The sequence below is a fragment of the Acipenser ruthenus genome, chromosome 11 (assembly GCF_902713425.1).
Source record: "Acipenser ruthenus chromosome 11, fAciRut3.2 maternal haplotype, whole genome shotgun sequence".
Lineage (NCBI taxonomy): Eukaryota > Metazoa > Chordata > Actinopteri > Acipenseriformes > Acipenseridae > Acipenser > Acipenser ruthenus.
This window is the reverse complement of record NC_081199.1, coordinates 26,058,836-26,078,946: the sequence shown is the minus strand read 5'-3', so window position 1 is coordinate 26,078,946 and position 20,111 is coordinate 26,058,836. Positions and strand designations below refer to the sequence as shown.

Below are 20,111 nucleotides of genomic sequence, written 5' to 3'. Positions count from 1 at the left end.
ATATTTATGTGAAATACATTAAATATGTCATGTTGTTTCGTTATATTTATCAGTTATATGTTTTTCTGTATCGTTTTCAAACACCTGCAGCTCTCTACATAATGTTAGTACAGGACTTTTATTTACATGTTGTCATATGTTCCCTCATAATGTATTAAAAACATTGGTAGAACAACCAACCTACCGCTAAATTTGCATGGCGTTGAAGGATATTGTTCTACAGATACGTATAGTTTGATGAAAAATAACATTCTATTAAATGCAAATTAAGTCATTTTAGGACCTTAGTTTTTTCAACAGAAAATCACACTTTGGGTATGACATTAACGCCACAATGACAGGCAGTGACACTTTAAAAAAAATCCTTTAAAACCTTTTTTTGTTTAAACAGTCCTTAGGTTTGTGAATATGGTCCACTATTAATATAAAATGTCACCTGTTGCTAGTCGTGATGTCAGGTGTTAACAATTGTGTATGTGAGTTTTTTAAAAGAATAAAAAGTACGTCATTTGAACCACGTAGTTACTGTCACAATGCCACACGTAACTGGCAATGTTCTTACTGTGAGAGGTCAATTTCATTTAATTTCATTAATACTGAGAAAGACGGCATATTTTAATTATATTTTCAATCATGAGATGCTTTTGCTGTTGTAAGAAAAAGGTAAGTCTTTATTTTCTTATTTTTGATTTCTTATTTTTCTTTGAACAAATATATATGTAAGCGTTTATCGGAAGAAAAACCTTATGTGAATATGTGAAATACATTGAATATATTATGTTGTTTCATTATGTTTATCAGTTATGTTTTTTTTGTATCGTTTTCAAACACTTGCAGCTCTGTAAATATTGTTAGTACAGTACCTTTATTTACATGTTGTCATATTTTCTCACATAATGTATCAACAGTAAATATTTAATTTAATAAAGTAAAATATTCAATTTAAGGATAATTTTCCTTTTAAGTTATGAATTGTAAAAAGTAATGCATACCTGTTAGCTGTTGAAATGAAGTGTCATTTTCAAAGATTTACTGAAACAAAAATCTATATTGCACCTTTTAAATAAAAAAGAGTAAAAGCATTTATAGAAGGTATACTTTGTGTTTTATATTAACTGAATATTCTTAAAAATAGAGGCTTCACTATTATTAAGCATTATATAGATAGATAGATAGATAGATAGATATAGTAACGAAATATGATTGGAGATGAACCCTAACAAGTTTAGCCTAAGAGTTTTTTTTATCAGCCCTTCAAAACGTCTTAATGTACAGTCCACTATTAATATTATAAGTAGTGTCTGTGTACATTGTATGTGTTTTTGAGTAAACTGGGGCCTGTTATTTTTCTCTGGCAGGCAGGGAACAAGAGCCCTAGTGTGCTGAGGCGTTCTCAGAGAGTCACTCCCAACCAGACCAGGTACAGGGAAGCCCTTGTATACAGCCATATTAAACTGTTCTGGTTAAACTATGTGTGTAAAAAAATACAATTAAAATAAGCATCAATATATGTGGACATGCACAAGATTATTTTACTAGTTTAGTTCAATTAGTTTTTATTCCCAGACCTGGATACAGATCTGAAGTGTTCTAGAGGCCATTGAAGTGTAGCTTTGTTTCTGTCCCCTTGCCATTCTGTATATTTGCAAGCATTCTCAGTGTTAAATAAGGTGCTCTTCACCTGAATTCAGCTGCTTGGCAGTTATAGTTGCCTGCCACAGATGTTTGTGAGATAGGCTAGATCAGCAACAGTGACTTTATGGAGTAGGAGCCAGCACCATTTAAGGAGCTGCCATTTCCCTTTTGTTTTTCTGCCAATACACGCTATCCAGTCGATGGTGCTGGCGACACTGGCTGATCGAACCTGCATTATTGTCTATGGTGGGGAACTAGAACTGATGAGCAGTTTCAGTAACGTATAAAAACAACTCAGAACAATTGCGAATGGCTCTTAAATAGCCCTACTGTTTTTCAATTGGTGAATTTAATGACTGTAAACAAAGGTTTTGTTTAAATTTCAATCCGTATACAGAAGATTGGTGCAGACGTATCACAGCTAGTTACTCCAAAATTCAATTTGCATAATTTTTTTTTTTTCGAAAGCAAATTATAAACCAACTTGGTACTTATACTAAGTGTTTCTACTAACCTAATAAGATGTTTGTTGCTTGTTTTATTTTACCAAAAAAAATAGCAAATTGCATTTTGGCGTAAATGTGGCTTTTTTATGTCAAGCCCATTTACAACCTAACAGATAGGCTCCCATTGGTAAGCGTACCACTTCATCCATTCTACTGTGCAGATTGGTAAAGGTGTTCAAATAGGTAGTTAAAGACCTATGCAAAGGGAGAGGGAGTCAAGCCCAACACAGATAAAAGACCTTTAGGTGTAATATAAGCCTGTGCCCTACCAGAATGGGCTTGCAGAACTGTTCATTAGTAATAGTTCATTGAGAGCCTTTCAGCTCAGGTATCAGACAGGTGATGTATTGCTGTTTGTCCTGCAGGAATGAGGTGGAGATCTCCCATGGTGACACCAAAGGTGATCACTGCGCCACTGTGGTGGACTCCTCCAGGTACTGGATCATTTACCCTTTTCTTTATTCTCTGTAGCCACTCTTAAAATGACTTGAAACTACTGATTCAGTGCTCACTGTGATGAGTCCTGTAGCAGCGAGGAGGAGGATGAACTTCTCCTGCCAGAGCCCTGACACTTGAGTTCTGATCCACAGCTAGTCTGATCTAAGAAATAACTGAATGGAATACGGGCCATGCCAACATGCTTACAAGAATATTGTTATGAACTATAATGCTTCATTCAGCCTTAAAAATGTTGTGTGTGTTTGTGTCTAATAGCACCAGCAGCGAGGAGGGAGGGAACTATTTAGGTGAGGAGGTCCATTCTTATTTTGAATCTTAACATGCTTATTTATTTCCTAAAACGTTACAAGGTACTTAGATACAGCCTTTTTCTCTACTGTAATAGTCCAGTGGCATTGGAACAGTTTTTCTGGTGGGGGTGCTGAAAGCCGTTGAACAAAACTGTACCCCTGTATGCAATGAAAGCCATGCATTTGTTTGCTATTGTGTTAAACATGTTAATAAAATGAAGCCAGCATCAGCACCTGTTTATATGTTTAAGTAAAAAAAAATATTTAACCACAGCCCTTGCTACAGTGTTTACAACATGCTACCATAAAACATTTAGAGCAAACAAAATCGATGAGTAGCTTGAGCTATGATCCACTGCATTTTATAAATTTTTACTTGTAAAAACAGGTTGCACAGTTGTGTTTTATTAACAGTAGTCGTTATACACAAGGACAGTCAGAAGGCTCCAGAGGTTGACTTGCGCTGCGGTGTCATGCTGATGTTTTTTTTAGGGAATGGACATCTAGCAGGTCCAGAATATCACTGTGTACGTGTGTTTTTAGTCTTGTTCCAGAAAGCAGCACCCCCAGTTAGCGGCATTTGTGACAAGCTGATTTTAGCATGTGGTGCCGCCGACAATTAAAAAAATAAATAAATAAAAAATGTTGAGACATTTTCAATAACCCTTCTACTGTATACAAGCTTCTAGTGCATTCCAACTACTAACCAACTCTCGTGAGATTGGAACCGTGCCATTTATTAACTATCCCGCCCCTGTTCTGACAGTCAGCGCTGATTGCTCTATTATCGTTTGTGTTCAAAAGCAATGTAAAAAGCTGCAGTGTACTGCACACAAAGCTCATAAGATTCAAGAAACTAGCTGGATTTATCATTGCACAGCAGGTGCACAGCACCCCTGTACTTCAAGTTAGGTGGTGCTGCCACACCCCCAGCACCCCTAGTTCCCGCATCCCTGCTTTTGTCTGTTCCTGTCACTTACTGAGATATTGCTTTTGTATTATTGTGGGTAACCCTTCCAGCATTACATTTTGTCGGTATTTCATTATCAGCCCTAGTTAATAAATAAACCAATTAAAGCAGTTGTCAGATATATCAAATTAATCTAGGTTGACTCTTTTTTTCTTTTAGATGTGATTCCACTTTCACATGTGGAGGGTTCCTCTTTATTGGACAGGTAATTGTACATCTTTTTTGTCAACTCTTAATGTAAACAGGGTATCTTTCCATGTGGGTGTTAATGGCTTAGTACGTATAATACTGTTCTTGACCTGCCACTGTTAAATTTGCTGCCATTTTTACGGTTTCAGTTTTTAAAAAAATATATAAAGTAGGAATATGATTAGTAGACAGTTAATTCAAACCATACTTTTTGAGAGCCTTTGTGGAAGGGTGTGGGTATTCACTGACACGGGAGACAGAAGTTGTAATTGAAACACCGCACAGGTGCTGGGTTTTATTTCGTTTACTCTTGTGAGTTGCACTGATTTGTTTTAGCCCGCAGAGGGCGCTGTGGTCCGTGGTCTGGCTACCACCTATGGACATACCACGTCAGGGTACACAGTTCAGTTGCAGGTGCACTCGCAGGTGCTCGAAAATAATAAAAATGAAAGGCAAAAAGAAAAAGGGAAAATAAAACACAATAATCAAAACTACAAAATAAAGGTGCTGCACTTTGCAGCATGAACTTCCCCAGTCGCCGCTACCCATACGACTTGGGTCTCCGTCCTACTCTCTGCTGTTCCTCAGCTAAGTTTCTTTTAAAACACACTATCGGGGTCTGCCCACAGATTCCCCACTCTCTCTATCTCTTCAGATTCTCTGTGGAAGTTTTTTCTCCCGTCCGTCAGCTGGTCTGGCCGAGCAGCGTAACCGCTTGCTCGTTGTACAGGTCTAAAGGGGCAGATCTGAGGAAACAGCAGGGTATTCATTTATAGGATCAGCAATCCCACTAAAACCCGCCTCCCAGCCACTCAGAGAAGGGGAAAGCGCACACACCCTCTTCCCCACCTCTCCGTGTCACCGCCATGACTGGCAGGCAGATCCCACGGGACTGCCGCCCCCCTTCCTGCAGCATTGTGCCTACGTCAGACGGCCAGTCCAGATCTCTCCCTGTTACAGCCTTTCACAGTCTTGTATCAGACAGGTGATGTATTGCTGTTTGTCCTGTAGGAATGAGGTGGAGATCTCCCATGTTGACACCAAAGGTGATCACTGCGCCACTGTGGTGAACTCCTCCAGGTATTGGATCATTTACCCTTTTCTTTATTCTCTGTAGCCACTCTTAAAATGACTTGAAACTGCTGATTCAGTGCTCACTGTGATGAGTCCTGTAGCAGCGGGGAGGAGGATGAACTTCTCCTGCCAGAGCCCTGACACTTGAGTTCTGATCCACAGCTAGACTCTGATCTCAGCGGGCCAAGCCAGCATGCTTAGAAGAATATTATTATGAACTATAATGCTTCATTGACTTTAATTTCAGTCTTAAACATGTTGGGTGTTTGTTTGTGTCTAATAGCACCAGCAACGAAAAGGCAGAGACCCACTCAGGTGAGGAGGTCCATCTTATTTTAAATCCTAACCTGCTTATTTATTTCTTAAAATACTACAAGGTACTTAGATACAGCTTTTTTCTGTCAGCAATTCATTATCGGCTATTGATATTAAATAAATCAATTAAAACGGGTGTCAGTTATTTAAAATTAATCTGGGTTTGTGTTTTTTTTCTTTTAGATGTGATTCCACTGTCACATGTGGAGGGTTCCTCTTTCTTGGACAGGTAATTATAAATCCCTTTTCGGCAACTCTTTATGTAAACAGGGTATATTTCCATGTGGATGTTAATGGCTTAGTAAGTATAACACTATTCTTAACCTGCCTTTGTTAAATTTGCTGAAATTTTACAGTTTAATTTTTTTAAAAACTGCATAAAGTAGGAATATACTTAGTAGACACAGTGGCGGCTGGTGGCCAAAAAAAATGAAGAGACAGAAAAAAAGCAGAGGGCTAGGGGTCCCCTTAAGCCCTCAGCAGCAGTAGAATGTTATTATTGTATTCTGACTGACAACACTTTTCATATCTTCTTAATGTTTTACCCCAATTCGGCTGTTTAACTCATTTTCTCCACTAGCCAGCAGAGAAAAAAAAATAGTAGCCCATTATAGTTTATTCTAATAAACTTAACTGTTACACACTGCCAGTGTATGTTTAAAAAGGCACTGTATACAACAAAAATATAGTATTTAGATTTCAAGACCACGTCACTTTAACATACTTTGCATAAAATATTTTCTAAACAAAATTGTTAGAGCAGGCGAAAGACAGACAAAAATCAAGCACATCGTATCAACTTAATTTACTAAACTTAAATACATGACCAACAAAATAATTATATACCATTCTGTACATACAAAACATATCTATTTAATAAAAAGGAAGCAGTTCAGCCAAACTTTAATTCCAGAGCAAGGTACATTTCAATTTGAAGAAACAAACAAAAACAGTACTCTTAATTGTAATTTTGTATTAAATGTATTAAAATTAAAATGAATCAATCCATAGGCATTCACTACATTCTTACCATGGCTCGTTCCTTCCACTCTCGTTAGTATTAGCATCCGAGGTCATCAATGTGGAAGGGCACACGCCCAGCGATTGGCTAAAACATGCAAAAGAGGAGAGGTGGCATCCCCCTTTGGCAGTTTTTTAGACAGCTTTACTTAGCGTTCCATGAAAGCCAGCTAAAGAACTGGAAGCATATGATTGGCTAATGTACATGCTAATAATAACTACAAAGGGGACAAGAGTGCATCTGCCTCCTTCGAACGCGTAGCGATGACTGAGTGGAGAATTTGGATCGGACTGCTGCCTCCATGTTAAAGCTATGTATTTATTGCTATACTACATATAAATAAATACATAAATAAATAAATAAGTTTATTTATTTCAACATTTTTGAGTAGGCAGTGCCTCTTCTGATGAGCCGCTACTGAGTAGAAAGTTGATTTGAACCATACGTTTTTGAGAGACTTTCAGCTCAGGTATCAGACAGGTGATGTATTGCTGTTTGTCCTGCAGGAATGAGGTGGAGATCTCCCATGGTGACACCAAAGGTGATCACTGCGCCACTGTGGTGGACTCCTCCAGGTACTGGATCATTTACCCTTTTCTTTATTCTCTGTAGCCACTCTTAAAATGACTTGAAACTACTGATTCAGTGCTCACTGTGATGAGCCCTGTAGCAGCGAGGAGGAGGATGAACTTCTCCTGCCAGAGCCCTGACGAGTTCTGATCCACAGCTCGACTCTGATCTCAGCGGGTCAAGTCAACATGCTTAGAAGAATATTATTATGAACTATAATGCTTCATTGACTTTAATTTCAGTCTTAAAAATGCTGTGTGTTTGTTTGTGTCTAATAGCACCAGCAACAAAAAGGCAGAGACCCACTCAGGTGAGGAGGTCCATCTTATTTTAAATCTTAACCTGCTTATTTATTTCTTAAAATACTACAGGGTACTTAGATACAGCCTTTTTCTGTACTCTTATATTTAGTTATATCACAGGAAGTCCTTTAGTCTGTGCGTTCCTGTCACTCACTGAGATACTGCTTTTTGTGGGCAACCCCTTGCAGCATTACTTTGTTAGTATTTCATTATCAGTCGTTGATAATAAAAACATCAATTAAAACATTTGTCAGATTGTGGTCGAGCAGCTGTTGAGTGGAGTGTGACTGGTGACGTCACGGACCAGGAAGTAAATGGAAACCAAACAAGGAATGGAATGGTGGAACTGAGCACTACGGCGCTCAGCGTTTTATTAAATAAACCAACTAAACAAAAGATTTAAACAAATAATTATCGTACTGGTGTGAACCAGCACGCTTATCATTTGTTTCTTAGTTTCGTTTTCTCTCTCCTCGCTCTCTCCGCTCTCACTCCTAACACACCCTCCCCGCAGGTAGAGAGCTGCAGGTTTATATACAGTGACCATCTCCCGATTAGTAACAATTAATCAATGAATTAACTCGGGAGATGGTCACCGTCTGCACAAGTTTAATAAGGATGAGTGACTGTCAGCTAGCTAAATAAATCACTAGCTGATCAGTCACGCATCCTCACAGGATTTTTAAAAATACAAAAACAATAACAAATACGCAGCGCTTTTATCCGCGCTGCAAACAATAATAGAAATAATAATAAAACAGTGCACTAATAAATATAGGGGCGGGACACTCCGCCACACAGATATATAAAAATAATCTTGGTTTGTTGTTTGTGTTTTTTTTTTTTTTCTTTTAGAGGTGATTCCACTGTCACATGTGGAGGGTTCCTCTTTATTGGACAGGTAATTGTACATCTTTTTTGTTAACTCTTAATGTAAACAGGGTATCTTTCCATGTGGGTGTTAATGGTCTAGTAAATCTAACACTATTCCCTGGCCTGCCACTGTTACATTTTCTGTTCTTTCCAATAACTTACATGCGATGACTATTTTATCATGATATATAACCAGCCCTGCTTCATGTGCTTGTGTATGTGTAGTGGGCAGGAGTGTCATTTAAGAATAGGATAAAGATTAAACAACGTCCCACAATTTGTAGTAACGGTCATGGATTGTCTGGTATGTTTTCATGTAGGTTCCTACAAACCAAGAGCACGGCCTATAACAACATCATATTCTGCAATCTGGTGAAGGTCCCCCCACTGGAATTACGTGGGTAAGGAAGCTTCCTGAGGTCCTATATACTGTACTGTATTGTGCTACTGTATTCCATAGAACATGCCCTGTGTTCTAGTTCATTAACTTTATTGACTGGCAAAGTTCCATGTGACAATGCCTATAAAGTTCTTATTTCAAGGGCTAGGACATTGATAAAGACGTCTTCTTGAAATGTTTGTTAAAGAATTTGACGAGTTTCGTTCTTTTAGCATTTGTGCCGTGATGGTTTCTCTATTGCTCACTGAACTGTGACTTTCCTATTTTAGGCTGTACAACCTGGGTTTCACATGCTACATGAATGCCACTCTGCAGTGCCTGTTCTCTGTGCAGACTTTCTACACAGACCTCCTCAGGCAAAACAGCCTCTTAAGGAGGATGCCACCGAGTGGGCTACTCAGGTACCTAATATACAGCATAAACTCAGACTTGGAATAGCCAAGAGTTTGACCGATTTTAGAGGATTCTCAATACAATGGATGCTTTAGCTATCAAAAATGAATTAGGTGGGTTTTTCCCACTGTATCCAGTGGAGTTTATCAGACAGTTCAGATGATATTAAACGTGTGATAAAATTAAATTCTGTGTTACTTGTTTCATATACCAATAATCCCCCTTACTGTACACTTCACTGTGAACTTGCTAGCCACATTTCCATAAACTGTCACTGCTTTTGTTTGTTTGTGGTAACTATTTCTCTATTTCTTCTACTTGACAGATGCTTTACTGCTCTGATGTCATCAAAGGACCAGTGTCGGGGTAAAGCAAAAAAACTGCTTCAGCGGAGGGTGAAAGACGCCGTGTCTGCCAGTGCAGTAATGTTCTCTGGATACTCGGAGCACGTAAGAGCTTTTACACTTTTACACACAAATTGATTCATTCTAAAAAAAAACATTTTAAATACTGTAAGAAGAAATGTTTCTGTATTGTTAACAAGAAGGATACATTCTACATTACATCACATATTATAAGCTAAAATGGGTATCTGCTATTTCTTTTGAGTTCTGGTGTGCTGAAGATGCGTCAATTTAGACCGCATATCAGCTTTTGGGGGAGTCACAATTACACTGTAGTACTGACATTGCGTTTAAAGAATGAGGATTATACTAAATGATTAAACATGAGATACAAATGTAAAGCGCAATCTCTTTTTTGACCCTCACAAACTTATTCATTGTGTGTGTTGGTGACCTGTTTGTTTTTTGGGTTTGCCTCCAAACTGACAGAACGGTCTTTCCTTTGCAGGATGCCCATGAGTTCCTGAACCATTGCCTTGTCCAGCTGAAAGAGGACGGGGAGAAGTTGGTCATGGCTGGAGAGGAACTCCAGGCCACAAGCCTAGGTATCTCCCTTTCCATGTACTCCTGTCCTGTGATTACCAACATGGACTTCCAGCTGCAGTACAAGATGACCTGCACAGGGTAAGCATTGTCCTCACTGTGGCCGCACTCCAGCTCTTCCTTTGGATTGCTGTACAGATACTGAGGGGGTCAGTTAATACTCTACATGGATGTCATTAAAAGTTTTTTTTATTGTTTGCATTGTAAACTATTGAGTATTTGTATTTTCACAGTAGCTTGAATTTGATTTGATCCCTTTTTTTGAAATCCCCTTTCTCTGTTTATAAGGTGTGGAGACTTCAGTGTAAGACGAGAGCTCTTTACAATGCTGTCCATCAGTATGCTCCCGGGATGCTCAATACAGGACTGCCTGGATCACTACTTCAAGGTCTGTATCTACACACACCGGGGGTAGAGAAGACATGTATAAAGTGAAAGATTCAAATTTATTTTTCAACAGGAAACTTAACTCCTATCAGGAACACACTTAATATGTACAGTACTTATTCAGCTCCATTGTCTAAGGTGTTGCAAACACATTGCCAGTTTTGTTGTCGATTTAAGTTAATTGAACTTAGTTTTTTAGGCAGTGATGAGTTTCCATTTTGCTTTGGCTAGGTGGAGGATATAGAGCGTTCTTGCAATAAGTGCTCAGGGAACTCTTCCACACTTGCCCCCAAGTTCAGGAGACTTCCTAGGTAGGCTTAACCCTTCCGCATGGATTTAAACAGGGCCTGAGCAGCTGTGCCTGATCTTTACCTAACAGTCTAAAACAGTGTCACAGGTCATAAATTAATGTTTTAAGTTTACCCGGTTGCCACCCACCAGAAGATGTCACTGTATCAAGCTCTTTCAAGCCTGTAATGTACCTTTATATAATTGGGACACAGTGCAGGTAGTTGATCCGAGCAGGATTTGTAGAAGCTGTTCAGAGAGCGAGCTCACCCTCCTTTCCCTATACAGGGTTCTTATCCTCCACCTGAAGAGGTTCAGCTTTGACCCCCTACAGGGAGTCAACAGGAAGCTGGAGGAGCAGGTGTGCATCCCATCATGCCTCAGCCTGCTCCCGCACTGCAGTCGTTACACACAGCCTCCTTGCAGCCTGGACTACAGTGCAGAAACAGCTTTGTAAGTCTGAAACTTTTTGATTATTATTTTCCCTGTTTTTCTATGTATCGTTTGCCATCTTTTTCAGTTGAGAAAATTGGCTCACCTTCAAAGCCATTATTAGTTATTCTTCTGTGCCTATTGCAGGAACCCTGGCAAAATGCATAGCTTGCAGGTTTCTGAACCACTGGAAAAGAACAGATCTGAGAAGGTGGGCACAATGCATGTATGGACACATTCACAAAGTGGAGACATGTTGCTAATTGTATATAACAGACAGACAGACACACACACACACACACACATAGCGACTCAGCAGTAGTATTTTTTCTCTTTAGTAATTGTCTTGTTCAGCCGTGCTCATCTACACTTCTATAGTAACTGAACTGTCCAGCCTGAAACAAGGCTGCCGCTGCATATCTGTTTGGGCCATTCCATTTGGGCCACTTGTAGATTTATATGACCAAATTAAATGTCACTGACAGCTTGTTATTTCCTACAGGGAGCTGATGAGGAGGAGCTGGGAGAAGAAGAAGAGGAGCTCCTCAGAATAGCAATTGCTCTGAGTCTCCAAGGTGGGTTAACTGCATGTTTATCCTGTATTGCCTTTTGGAATTCTAACCATAAAGGGTTGGTTTTACCCTTTTCCATACCTGTAAACAGATGTAGGAAAGAGGACTGCACACGTTTACTAATCTTGTGTATGCTTCTTTTATAACCATTTGTATTTCTTCTTCAGTCTTTTTAATAGTTATCTTAATATATTAATGATGACAGAGTTGAAATACAATAATTCTTTACACAGTTCAAATATATTCATTTAAACAAGCTAAAGTAATCTTATTTGGGAGCTATGCAAGATAGCATTCCTGTTTGATCTCTGTTAGCATTCTTGTGTTTCTCTTGGTCTATCAGATTTAAACCACACTGAAACTGAGCCCGACGTAGACGAGGACTCCATGAATACCAGCACGGTGGAGTCCAAAGAGGGGAGGAGTGGTGCAGAGGTGAGAGTATTGGAGTGTGTGTGTGTGTTTGTGCAGGGCCCTATGTAGAAAAGCAAGCTTATTTAACTTTGTATTATTTTTGCTTTGATATAAAGAGCACTAGTTTATATGTCATCATTGTTGTATGGTAATGCCTGCCTGTTTATTGTTCCCACAGACTGGAGAGCTCTGCAGCTCCTATCGGCTCATCAGTCTGGTCAGCCACCTTGGAAACCGGGTGTCAACTGGTAAGGACTGACACTACTTGAAACAAATATGTAGTTGCATTGAGCCAGACTGTGTTCAGAGATATGCTTTTAAATGGATCGGTCTGGTTCTTGGGGTTCAGCATGTTTAATATTGGTTACTTTGGATCTACTGGGTAATTGGCAGTCTGGTTTTGTATAAATAGAGTTTTGCTTTTGGTCAAAAGACCTGGGAAGTTGAAAATGGAGTCCTTACTGATCACTTTTCTGTTTACAGAACAGCTTGGATAATGTCCTGTAGTGTTAACATAGGGCTAATTTCTGTCGAATGCCACTGTATTAACTGCTAGAATTACAGCAGCTGAAAGTATGAAGTTAATAGTGTAGCGGTTTGGATTTGCTATTCAGAGGAACTCATTTATTTATTCCTGTGGCATATCTGCATCTATTGTTATCTATTACACTGCCTGTTGTTACAGTAATTTGAAAAATCTTTTCCCCTTTGCCCCTAGGTCATTACATCAGCGATGTATATGACTTCCTGGCTGACAAGTGGCTGACCTATGATGACGAGAAGGCCTCAGAGACTGATGAGTCGGCTGTGCAGGCAAAGCGGAAGTGTACCGGATACATCTTCTTTTATATGCACAAGTAAGGACTGCAAAAGGAGGGGCGATGGAATTGAGTTTGCAAAATGCAGGAGCTTTTACTTAAGTATTGTCAAACGCTTAACAATCTAATTGAAGTACTTGCATATATAATATCTCTCTGTTTTATTTGTTTAGGGGATATTATTATTCTTCATCATTTGTGATATTTTAACTTACTGCCTAACTGATACATGTTTAAATATAAGGAATGCATAATCTATATCCAAACTTGCTTTTATTCTAGTCTTTTTATCCAGGGTAATTTTACTTGGCAAACACTGTAACTACAGTATGCACATGCAAGCATCAGACAGGTATTCTTGATTGAAAATAAAAAATCAGCAAACACAAAATCAATAACCTGTATATTATCACACATGGTGTGTCAGGTTTCTGAGTAGTATTAGGGCAGCAGTATGGAGTAGTGGTTAGGGCTCTGGACTCTTGACTGGAGGGTCGTACCTAGATTGCTCCAGTAAAAACCCAACTGTATAAATGGGTAATTGTATTTAAAAATAATGCGATATCTTGTAACAATTGTAAGTCGCCCTGGATAAGGGTGTCTGCTAAGAAATAAATAATAATAATAATAATAATAGTAATAACCCTTAGCGGTCCATTTATTCAGCGCGTCAGGTCAATTTATTTTCACACGCACAGTTTATTTTAGACGCGCTGTTTAAAAGTATTTTTTTTCACAGTAAAACAGGTTTAAAAGGCACTGCATATAAACAGGACACTCAGTACTTCATCTCCAGCCCCGCCCCACCCTTCGTTCGCTGTTTTTTTCACATACCTCTTGATAGTAGTGCATACCGATAAATCATCTCCTGATCACTCGTTTTATCACCAAACTCCTCAATAGTGCGATCCAAGGCATTATTTTATTACTATAACATCTAAAAAAAAGCTCTGCAAATGTCTGTGATATTCTTTGAGCGCTGGATGCAGAAGCAGCTATCTTCTTTGTTTATGTCCGTGTTATCTATGTGATGCCGGGGCTATCTGTATCCATGAGATACGCCCCCTTTTTTTCGGGTTCTCTCCGCTCATATCGTTCTCACTCGGTCATTTTATTGGTTTTCTCGGCTTTTTCCGGAGAAAAAACGGCTAGAGACTTGTTTTTTGTGGCTTTTTGATGATGTCGACATTGGACCGAAAAGGGAAAATTGCAATGTCGGACCACGTCCGACATAGGACCGCAAAGTGTTAAACCGCTGTTAGCTAATACGTGTGGGTGGATCTGTTTTATTGCAGGAAGGCATACGAGGATGTCCGAAAGGAGCGAGCAGGCTTGTGCATGCAGCCTGATTGTTCCTCATAAAGATGATAGTAGTAAGTGCACTTATTGGCCATCTGCATGCATAAGTTACTTTTGTGGAATAATGTTTTGCCAAAGTAAGTGATGCCTTTTATGCTGCTACACCAGCTATATAAAACTATAGCTATGATATAAGGTCATCATACCTGAAACAATATAGTACCTACATACTCTGCCTGGCAACCTTATTAGAGCATGTACCTAATATTGGGTTTGCCCATCCCACTGGTTGCCCTTATCACAACCTTGACACATTTTGGCATTGACTCTGCAAGGTGCTGGAAGGTGTCTCGAGTGAAGTCGTTTAAGTTCATCCCAAACGTGCTTGGATTTGAGATTCAGTGATACCTTTATAAATACAAAGAATGCAAATAACTGAACAGTAGGAAAACACTGTTTAGTTCACAGTGAAAGCTGTTGTTACAAATAAGTTATGTCTTACAAGCCTGTAATAATATCCAAATTGTTTTCAAATGCCTGGTGCTCATCTGTCCTTATTCTTCTCCAGCAATGGCACAGGGACAGGAACCCCATGTGAAGGAGGGTAAAGCAGCCCCCTGTGCGCTGAGCGAGTGCTGAAGGATGTGAGGACCACTGTGTCAGGAATCTCAGCAGTAGGAGTGCAGGAAGACTTCCAGCACCCACGCTTGCTTTGAGATCCGACACAGTGAGGTGCTTATGCACAATCTTTTGCATTAGTTCTGGAGGGCATCAGAACCTACACTTGTATTAGTTAATTTAATTTGCTAATTTTGTGAATTGTTAGTCAGTTGTCACACATACTGTGACTACAGCTCAGGGTGCCTTTTTTGAAGTACTGACCCCTGATTTATCTGATCCCTGGTTGAGCTATTGAAGGATACAGTACATTTTTGGAATCCCTGCCTAAATGTTATTAAACTGTGAGTGGGAAGAATTCTTAAAAACTTTAACTTCACAGATGTATAAACTAGGTAATTTGTTTTTCCTATTGATTTATCTACCTTAGTTTAAAGCATGCAATTCCTTAAACCCAAGCTGTAAAATGATGTTTGGTTCATATCTTCAAGCCTGCCCTATGTGTAATTATTTTTGACACCTGTTCCTTTTGCTCTGAATTCAGAACTCCACCCACTGCCTCGCTCACAGTAGGACTCCTGGTTTGAGATGATTGAGGGGAGTCTGAGGAGTTATGAACAAATGCACAGGTGAGGGTATGGGAGGGACTTACTATGCACCTCTTTACAATATTCAAAGTCTGAGGTCCACCCATTTTATTTTTGTCCATATCGCAGTCAGAAGTAATTGTTTGGTCAACAACGGTATTATAAAATACTCAAAGGAATGAATGTCTGACACGGATTCCTCTTGTTCTTTCACAGTTCAATCTCTAGAACTCTGCTGCCTCACATACAGTAGGACTCCTGTTTCTTTGGTCATTCAGTTGGAGTCCGAGGAGCTGAGGAGAAATACAGAGGTGAGGGTCTGTGAGTGGGTTTCTGTGTGGAGGAGGGGTAGCAGTGTCTGTTTGGGATCAGCACCTATGTATTCAAAGTGTACGTTCTGCCTGTTTCATTGTTGTACATATTGTGTGTGTGTTTGTGCAGGGCCCAATGTAGAAAAACAAGCTGATTTAACTTTGTATTATTTGTGCTTTGATTTGAAGAGCGCTAGTTCATATGTCATCATTGTTGTATGGTAATGCCTGCCTGTTTATTGTTCCCACAGACTGGAGAGCTCTGCAGCTCCTATCGGCTCATCAGTCTGGTCAGCCACCTTGGAAGCCAGGTGTCAACTGGTAAGGACTGACACTACTTGAAACAAATATGTAGTAGTTGCATTGAGCCAGACTGTTGACAGAGATATACTTTTAAATGGATCAGTGTGTTGCCCTGATCACAGCCTTGACACATTGTGGCATAGACCACAAGGTGCTGGAAGGTGTCTCGAGTGATGTCGAAGTTGTTTAAGTTCATCCCAAACATGATTGAATTTGAGATCCATTGATACCTTAATCAACGCAAATAACTGAACAGTAAGCAAAGATGGTTTAGTTCACATTGAAAGCTGTTGTTACAAAAGAGTTATGTCTGGCAAACCTGTAATAATATCCAGATTGTTTACAAATGCTTGGTGCTCACCTATCCTTATTCTTCTCCAGCAATGGCATGGGGGCAGGAACCACATGTGGAGGAGGGGAAAGCAGCCCCCTGTGCGCTGAGCGAGTGCTGAAGGATGTGAGGACCGCTGTGTCAGGAATCTCAGCAGTAGGAGTGCAGGAAGACTTCCAGCACCCACGCTTGCTTTGAGATCCGACACAGTGAGGTGCTTATGCACAATCTTTTTTCTGGAGGGCATCAGAACCTACACTTGTATTAATTTTTTTAAATTTGTTAATTTTGTGAATTGTTAATCAGTTGTCACACATACGAATGCAGCTCAGTGTCCTTCTTTACTGAACCCTGATTTATCTGATCCCTGGTTGAGCTATTGAAGGATACAGTACATTTTTGGAATCCCTGCCTAAATGTTATTAAACTGAGTTGGAATTAATTCTTAAAAGCTTTTACTTCACAGACATATAGGTAATATAGGTAACTAGGTAATATGTTTTTCCTGTAGATTTTTCTACCTTAGTTTAAAGTTCACAATTCCTTAAATCCAAGCTGTAAAATAATGTTTGGATTATGTCTTCAAGCCTGCCCTTTGTGTCATTAGTTTTGACACCTGTTCCTTTTGCCTTGAATTCAGAACTCCACCCACTGCCTCGCGCACAGTAGGACTCCTGGTTTGAGACAATTCAGGGGAGTCCGAGGAGTTATGAAGAAATGCACAAGTGAGGGTATTGGGGGTGGGGTGGGGGGGCTTACTATGCACCTGTTTATAGTATTCAAAGTCTGAGTTCCACCTATTTTATATTTGTCTATATCGCAATCAGAAGTAATTGTTTGATCAATACGGTAAAATACTCAAAAGTCTGACACAGATTCCTCTTGTTCTTTCCCATTTCAATCACTAGAACTCTGCTGCCTCTCACACAGTAGGACTCCTGTTTTTTTTTTTGGTCATTCAGTTGGAGTCTAAGGAACTGAAGAGAAATGCAGAGGTGAGGGTCTGTGAGTGGGTTTCTGTGTGGAGGGGGTAGAAGTATCTGCTTGGTGTATGTTCTGCCTGTTTTATTATAATCAGAATTTTTTTTTATGGTTGCAACGGCTTCATCAAAGATTTAAAGAATATGTGTAATATTTTACATGTGTTTTTTAAATTTTTTTTAAGTTTTGTTAGATTCTGTATATTTACAAAACAATTAATCCCCCCACTTGCTTTGCAGCTGTCTGGACAAAGTTGATCAAACCAGAGGGGCAATAGTTTTCTGATGAGATCCCTGGGGTTCTTTGGACAACAGCCAGGCTAACATCGATTCAAGAGTAAACCATTGGAAAATACTTTTTTTATTTCACTTTTTCTATTTCACATTTTAAGAGCTTTTTAGGAATATAGACAAGTCTGTCATAGCAGAGGTCCTGATTTCTGTAAATGTTTGTGAATTGGTGATTAACTCTGTTTTCCACAATTCTTAGAATTTCAGCTATTGGAAGAGTATACACTGAGCAGCAGACACACATTTGTATCAGGACTATGGAACACACAGTAACAGTGGATACCTATCCCAGGACACTGGGAATTTCTCACATTTGCCCTGGAAGGTATTTTCTAGCAGTTGTTTGTTTTTGGCCTTTGCACTCCATCTATCCAGGAGTATTTAAAAGGAGATTGGCATTAGAGGCAGACAATCTTCTCATATCGTTGCTGGTGATGCCTCATTAATTAGATTACTGGTTTGTGGTGGACTACATTTCTACCTTATCCGGAACAGTGTTCAATATAGCCTGGTGGTTTTGGACTGTCCCTGTAGACAGGTGTATGGTTATAAAACAGTTGGTCTTGGGAGCCAACGGATCCCCTTTAGTATATTTCTCTTTTTTCCTCCATGACCGCAATGATTCTTTTAACTCCACTACAGAGAACAACAGCGATGTGTGCCAAACCCTTGTATGAGAGGGCGATGCCACATCCAACTCTTTTATTCAGCTTGGGATTGTGGTTGTTTTGCACCCAATTGTACATAGGTTTGGTGTTATTCGCTCTGTCCTTGTCTGATTGGGTGATTATAATAGGACATGGATGAGAGAAATCATGTTGAGTTTCATTTCCAGGATATTATCAGATGCCTGGAGGAGGACCTGTCTATCTAAAGGTATACTTAAAAAACTACAATCTGATACCATACATGCCATGAATACCAAAAATAACATACTGATCATATTGCAGTTCTTGTATTTCTTTTTCCATCTTTTGCATATTGCCATAATGTCTGTGGTTATTGAAAACTTGGGAATGGAATATCATTGTTTACATAAAATCATTTTGGAATATTACATGTGGAATAATATTAGTATGATAAACAAAAATTATTGGATAATTTCTAATTTCTATCTCGTAATTGCTTGTCGCCAACAGTCCACCCTGTGCCTCAAAATGGCTGCCAGGAAATACCCTTTCAGCTGATGTGTGGAGGACTAACTCTACCAAATCATTAACTACTGTGTGCCTCTTTCCACAACTGGCCTAGCTTGAGTAGAAATGCAAAGGTGATTGAAAGTGGCTTGAAATGGTAGCGCTGTTCAGAGTGACGTCAGCATGGACAATGTAGTAAGGAGTGCATTGTGGGATTCTGCAATAAAACTGTCTTCATCCAAAAAAAATAATTGACTCCTCTGTTTTCTATGGCTTGGACTTTTAAGTGGCATGTCCACTGACACCAGCTGATACAGAACAGGAAATAAACATTCTGGGGGGGTCCTGTAACTTAGCAACACAGGGGTGTTAGAAGATGGCAAACTCTTACCTATTGACCATACAGTGTGTTTTCAGAATTAAAGGCAACTAAGGTAGCACACAAATTGTGTAAGACATTTATTTACTTTTAAGTTTGTTCATTAGGCCATGTAGTTTCTGAGATTAAAAAAAAAAAAAAAAACTAAAAAAAAAAAACTAAAGGTTGAAATAATTTAATCTGTCAAGTGGTCTTCACATTGTGTATGGCATTGCACAACATAGAATCAGACCCCTGATTATCAAACCACTGAGAAATGAAAAGCCTCACTCATTAAAACATTCACTCCCACTGTTGCTTTCACATTCATCTTATCTTCATCATGCAGTGTGTTCTAATTATTATATCTCACACTTTACAAGGTAACAATCTTTATTTTATTCAGCCTGATGCATACCTTAGCCTAGGAAGTTTTTTGTGACAGCTAAGATTTAACAATTATTATGTTACTTCAACTATTGTATTCGCCATAAAATTGTCAATTAGATACTGTTAAGTCAAACATTAAAATAAATGCCTGTTCATTATTATATTGTAGTGTAAATGTTCAATATGAAATGTGGGTTTTTTCTTTCTTTTCCTCTGGATATTTTAGTTTGCTTGCACAGAAATTAGTATTGTCAAAATTCCTTAGAAACTAAACACTAAATACAATTTTGGTCACATAAAAAAAAAAAAAAGGTAATTGCATTCAATTAGTTGTTTCTAAACGCTGTCTAGTCATGCTTTCTTCCTTTAATTAAAATGTGCATGCTGAACTGCCAGTTATTTTTCCTTTCTTAAAACATAAAATACATCAAATAAATTGACCATTTAGAATATACTTAATGCTTTTAAAGTACTTGAAAGTGATTCTATGAAAAAATGTGTTCATAAATACCTTTACTGGCTAGTTAATTCATATTTGTATTTTTAGCAGTGGGAGATGCAACTGTTTTCCAGACCCCAGCATTTGTGAGAGTGAAAACTGGGAGCATCATACATTCAACATGTATCATTAAAGACCTGAATGGATATTGCT

At 38.9% G+C, this 20,111-nt stretch overlaps 1 protein-coding gene and 2 long non-coding RNA genes across 3 annotated transcripts; all 3 read left to right on the top strand.

Moving 5' to 3' along the window:
• The first annotated feature begins 593 nt into the window (after nucleotides 1-593).
• On the top strand, nucleotides 594-12,904 carry LOC131739446 (ubiquitin carboxyl-terminal hydrolase 37-like). The gene is made up of 23 exons (XM_059033425.1): nucleotides 594-663; nucleotides 1,359-1,420; nucleotides 2,507-2,575; nucleotides 2,856-2,887; nucleotides 4,020-4,065; nucleotides 5,061-5,129; nucleotides 5,407-5,438; nucleotides 5,622-5,667; nucleotides 6,966-7,034; nucleotides 7,308-7,339; nucleotides 8,187-8,232; nucleotides 8,525-8,605; nucleotides 8,874-9,005; nucleotides 9,323-9,446; nucleotides 9,850-10,025; nucleotides 10,233-10,332; nucleotides 10,563-10,642; nucleotides 10,908-11,072; nucleotides 11,199-11,262; nucleotides 11,554-11,626; nucleotides 11,967-12,058; nucleotides 12,216-12,285; nucleotides 12,756-12,904. Exons 1-23 carry the CDS (start codon nucleotides 634-636, stop codon nucleotides 12,896-12,898), a joined length of 1,833 nt encoding a protein of 610 aa, XP_058889408.1. The 5' UTR covers nucleotides 594-633; the 3' UTR covers nucleotides 12,899-12,904.
• A 1,824-nt stretch (nucleotides 12,905-14,728) lies between these two features.
• Nucleotides 14,729-17,620, top strand: LOC131739460 (uncharacterized). Its single transcript, XR_009330549.1, has 8 exons — nucleotides 14,729-14,886; nucleotides 15,317-15,401; nucleotides 15,576-15,670; nucleotides 15,922-15,991; nucleotides 16,355-16,518; nucleotides 16,945-17,029; nucleotides 17,213-17,299; nucleotides 17,525-17,620. It is a non-coding gene; the product is annotated as an uncharacterized LOC131739460 (long non-coding RNA).
• Nucleotides 17,621-17,747: 127 nt separating this feature from the next.
• Nucleotides 17,748-18,936, top strand: LOC131739459 (uncharacterized). Its single transcript, XR_009330548.1, has 3 exons — nucleotides 17,748-17,900; nucleotides 18,411-18,451; nucleotides 18,715-18,936. It is a non-coding gene; the product is annotated as an uncharacterized LOC131739459 (long non-coding RNA).
• Nucleotides 18,937-20,111: the final 1,175 nt, after the last annotated feature.

Coding starts and splice junctions, on each gene's coding strand:
- LOC131739446 (XM_059033425.1), top strand. CDS start 634: ATGAGATGCTTTTGCTGTTGTAAGAAAAAG. Junction 2,888..4,019: donor GGAGGGAGGGAACTATTTAG/GTGAGGAGGTCC, acceptor TTTTTCTTTTAG/ATGTGATTCCACTTTCACAT. Junction 8,233..8,524: donor GGTTCCTCTTTATTGGACAG/GTAATTGTACAT, acceptor GTTTTCATGTAG/GTTCCTACAAACCAAGAGCA.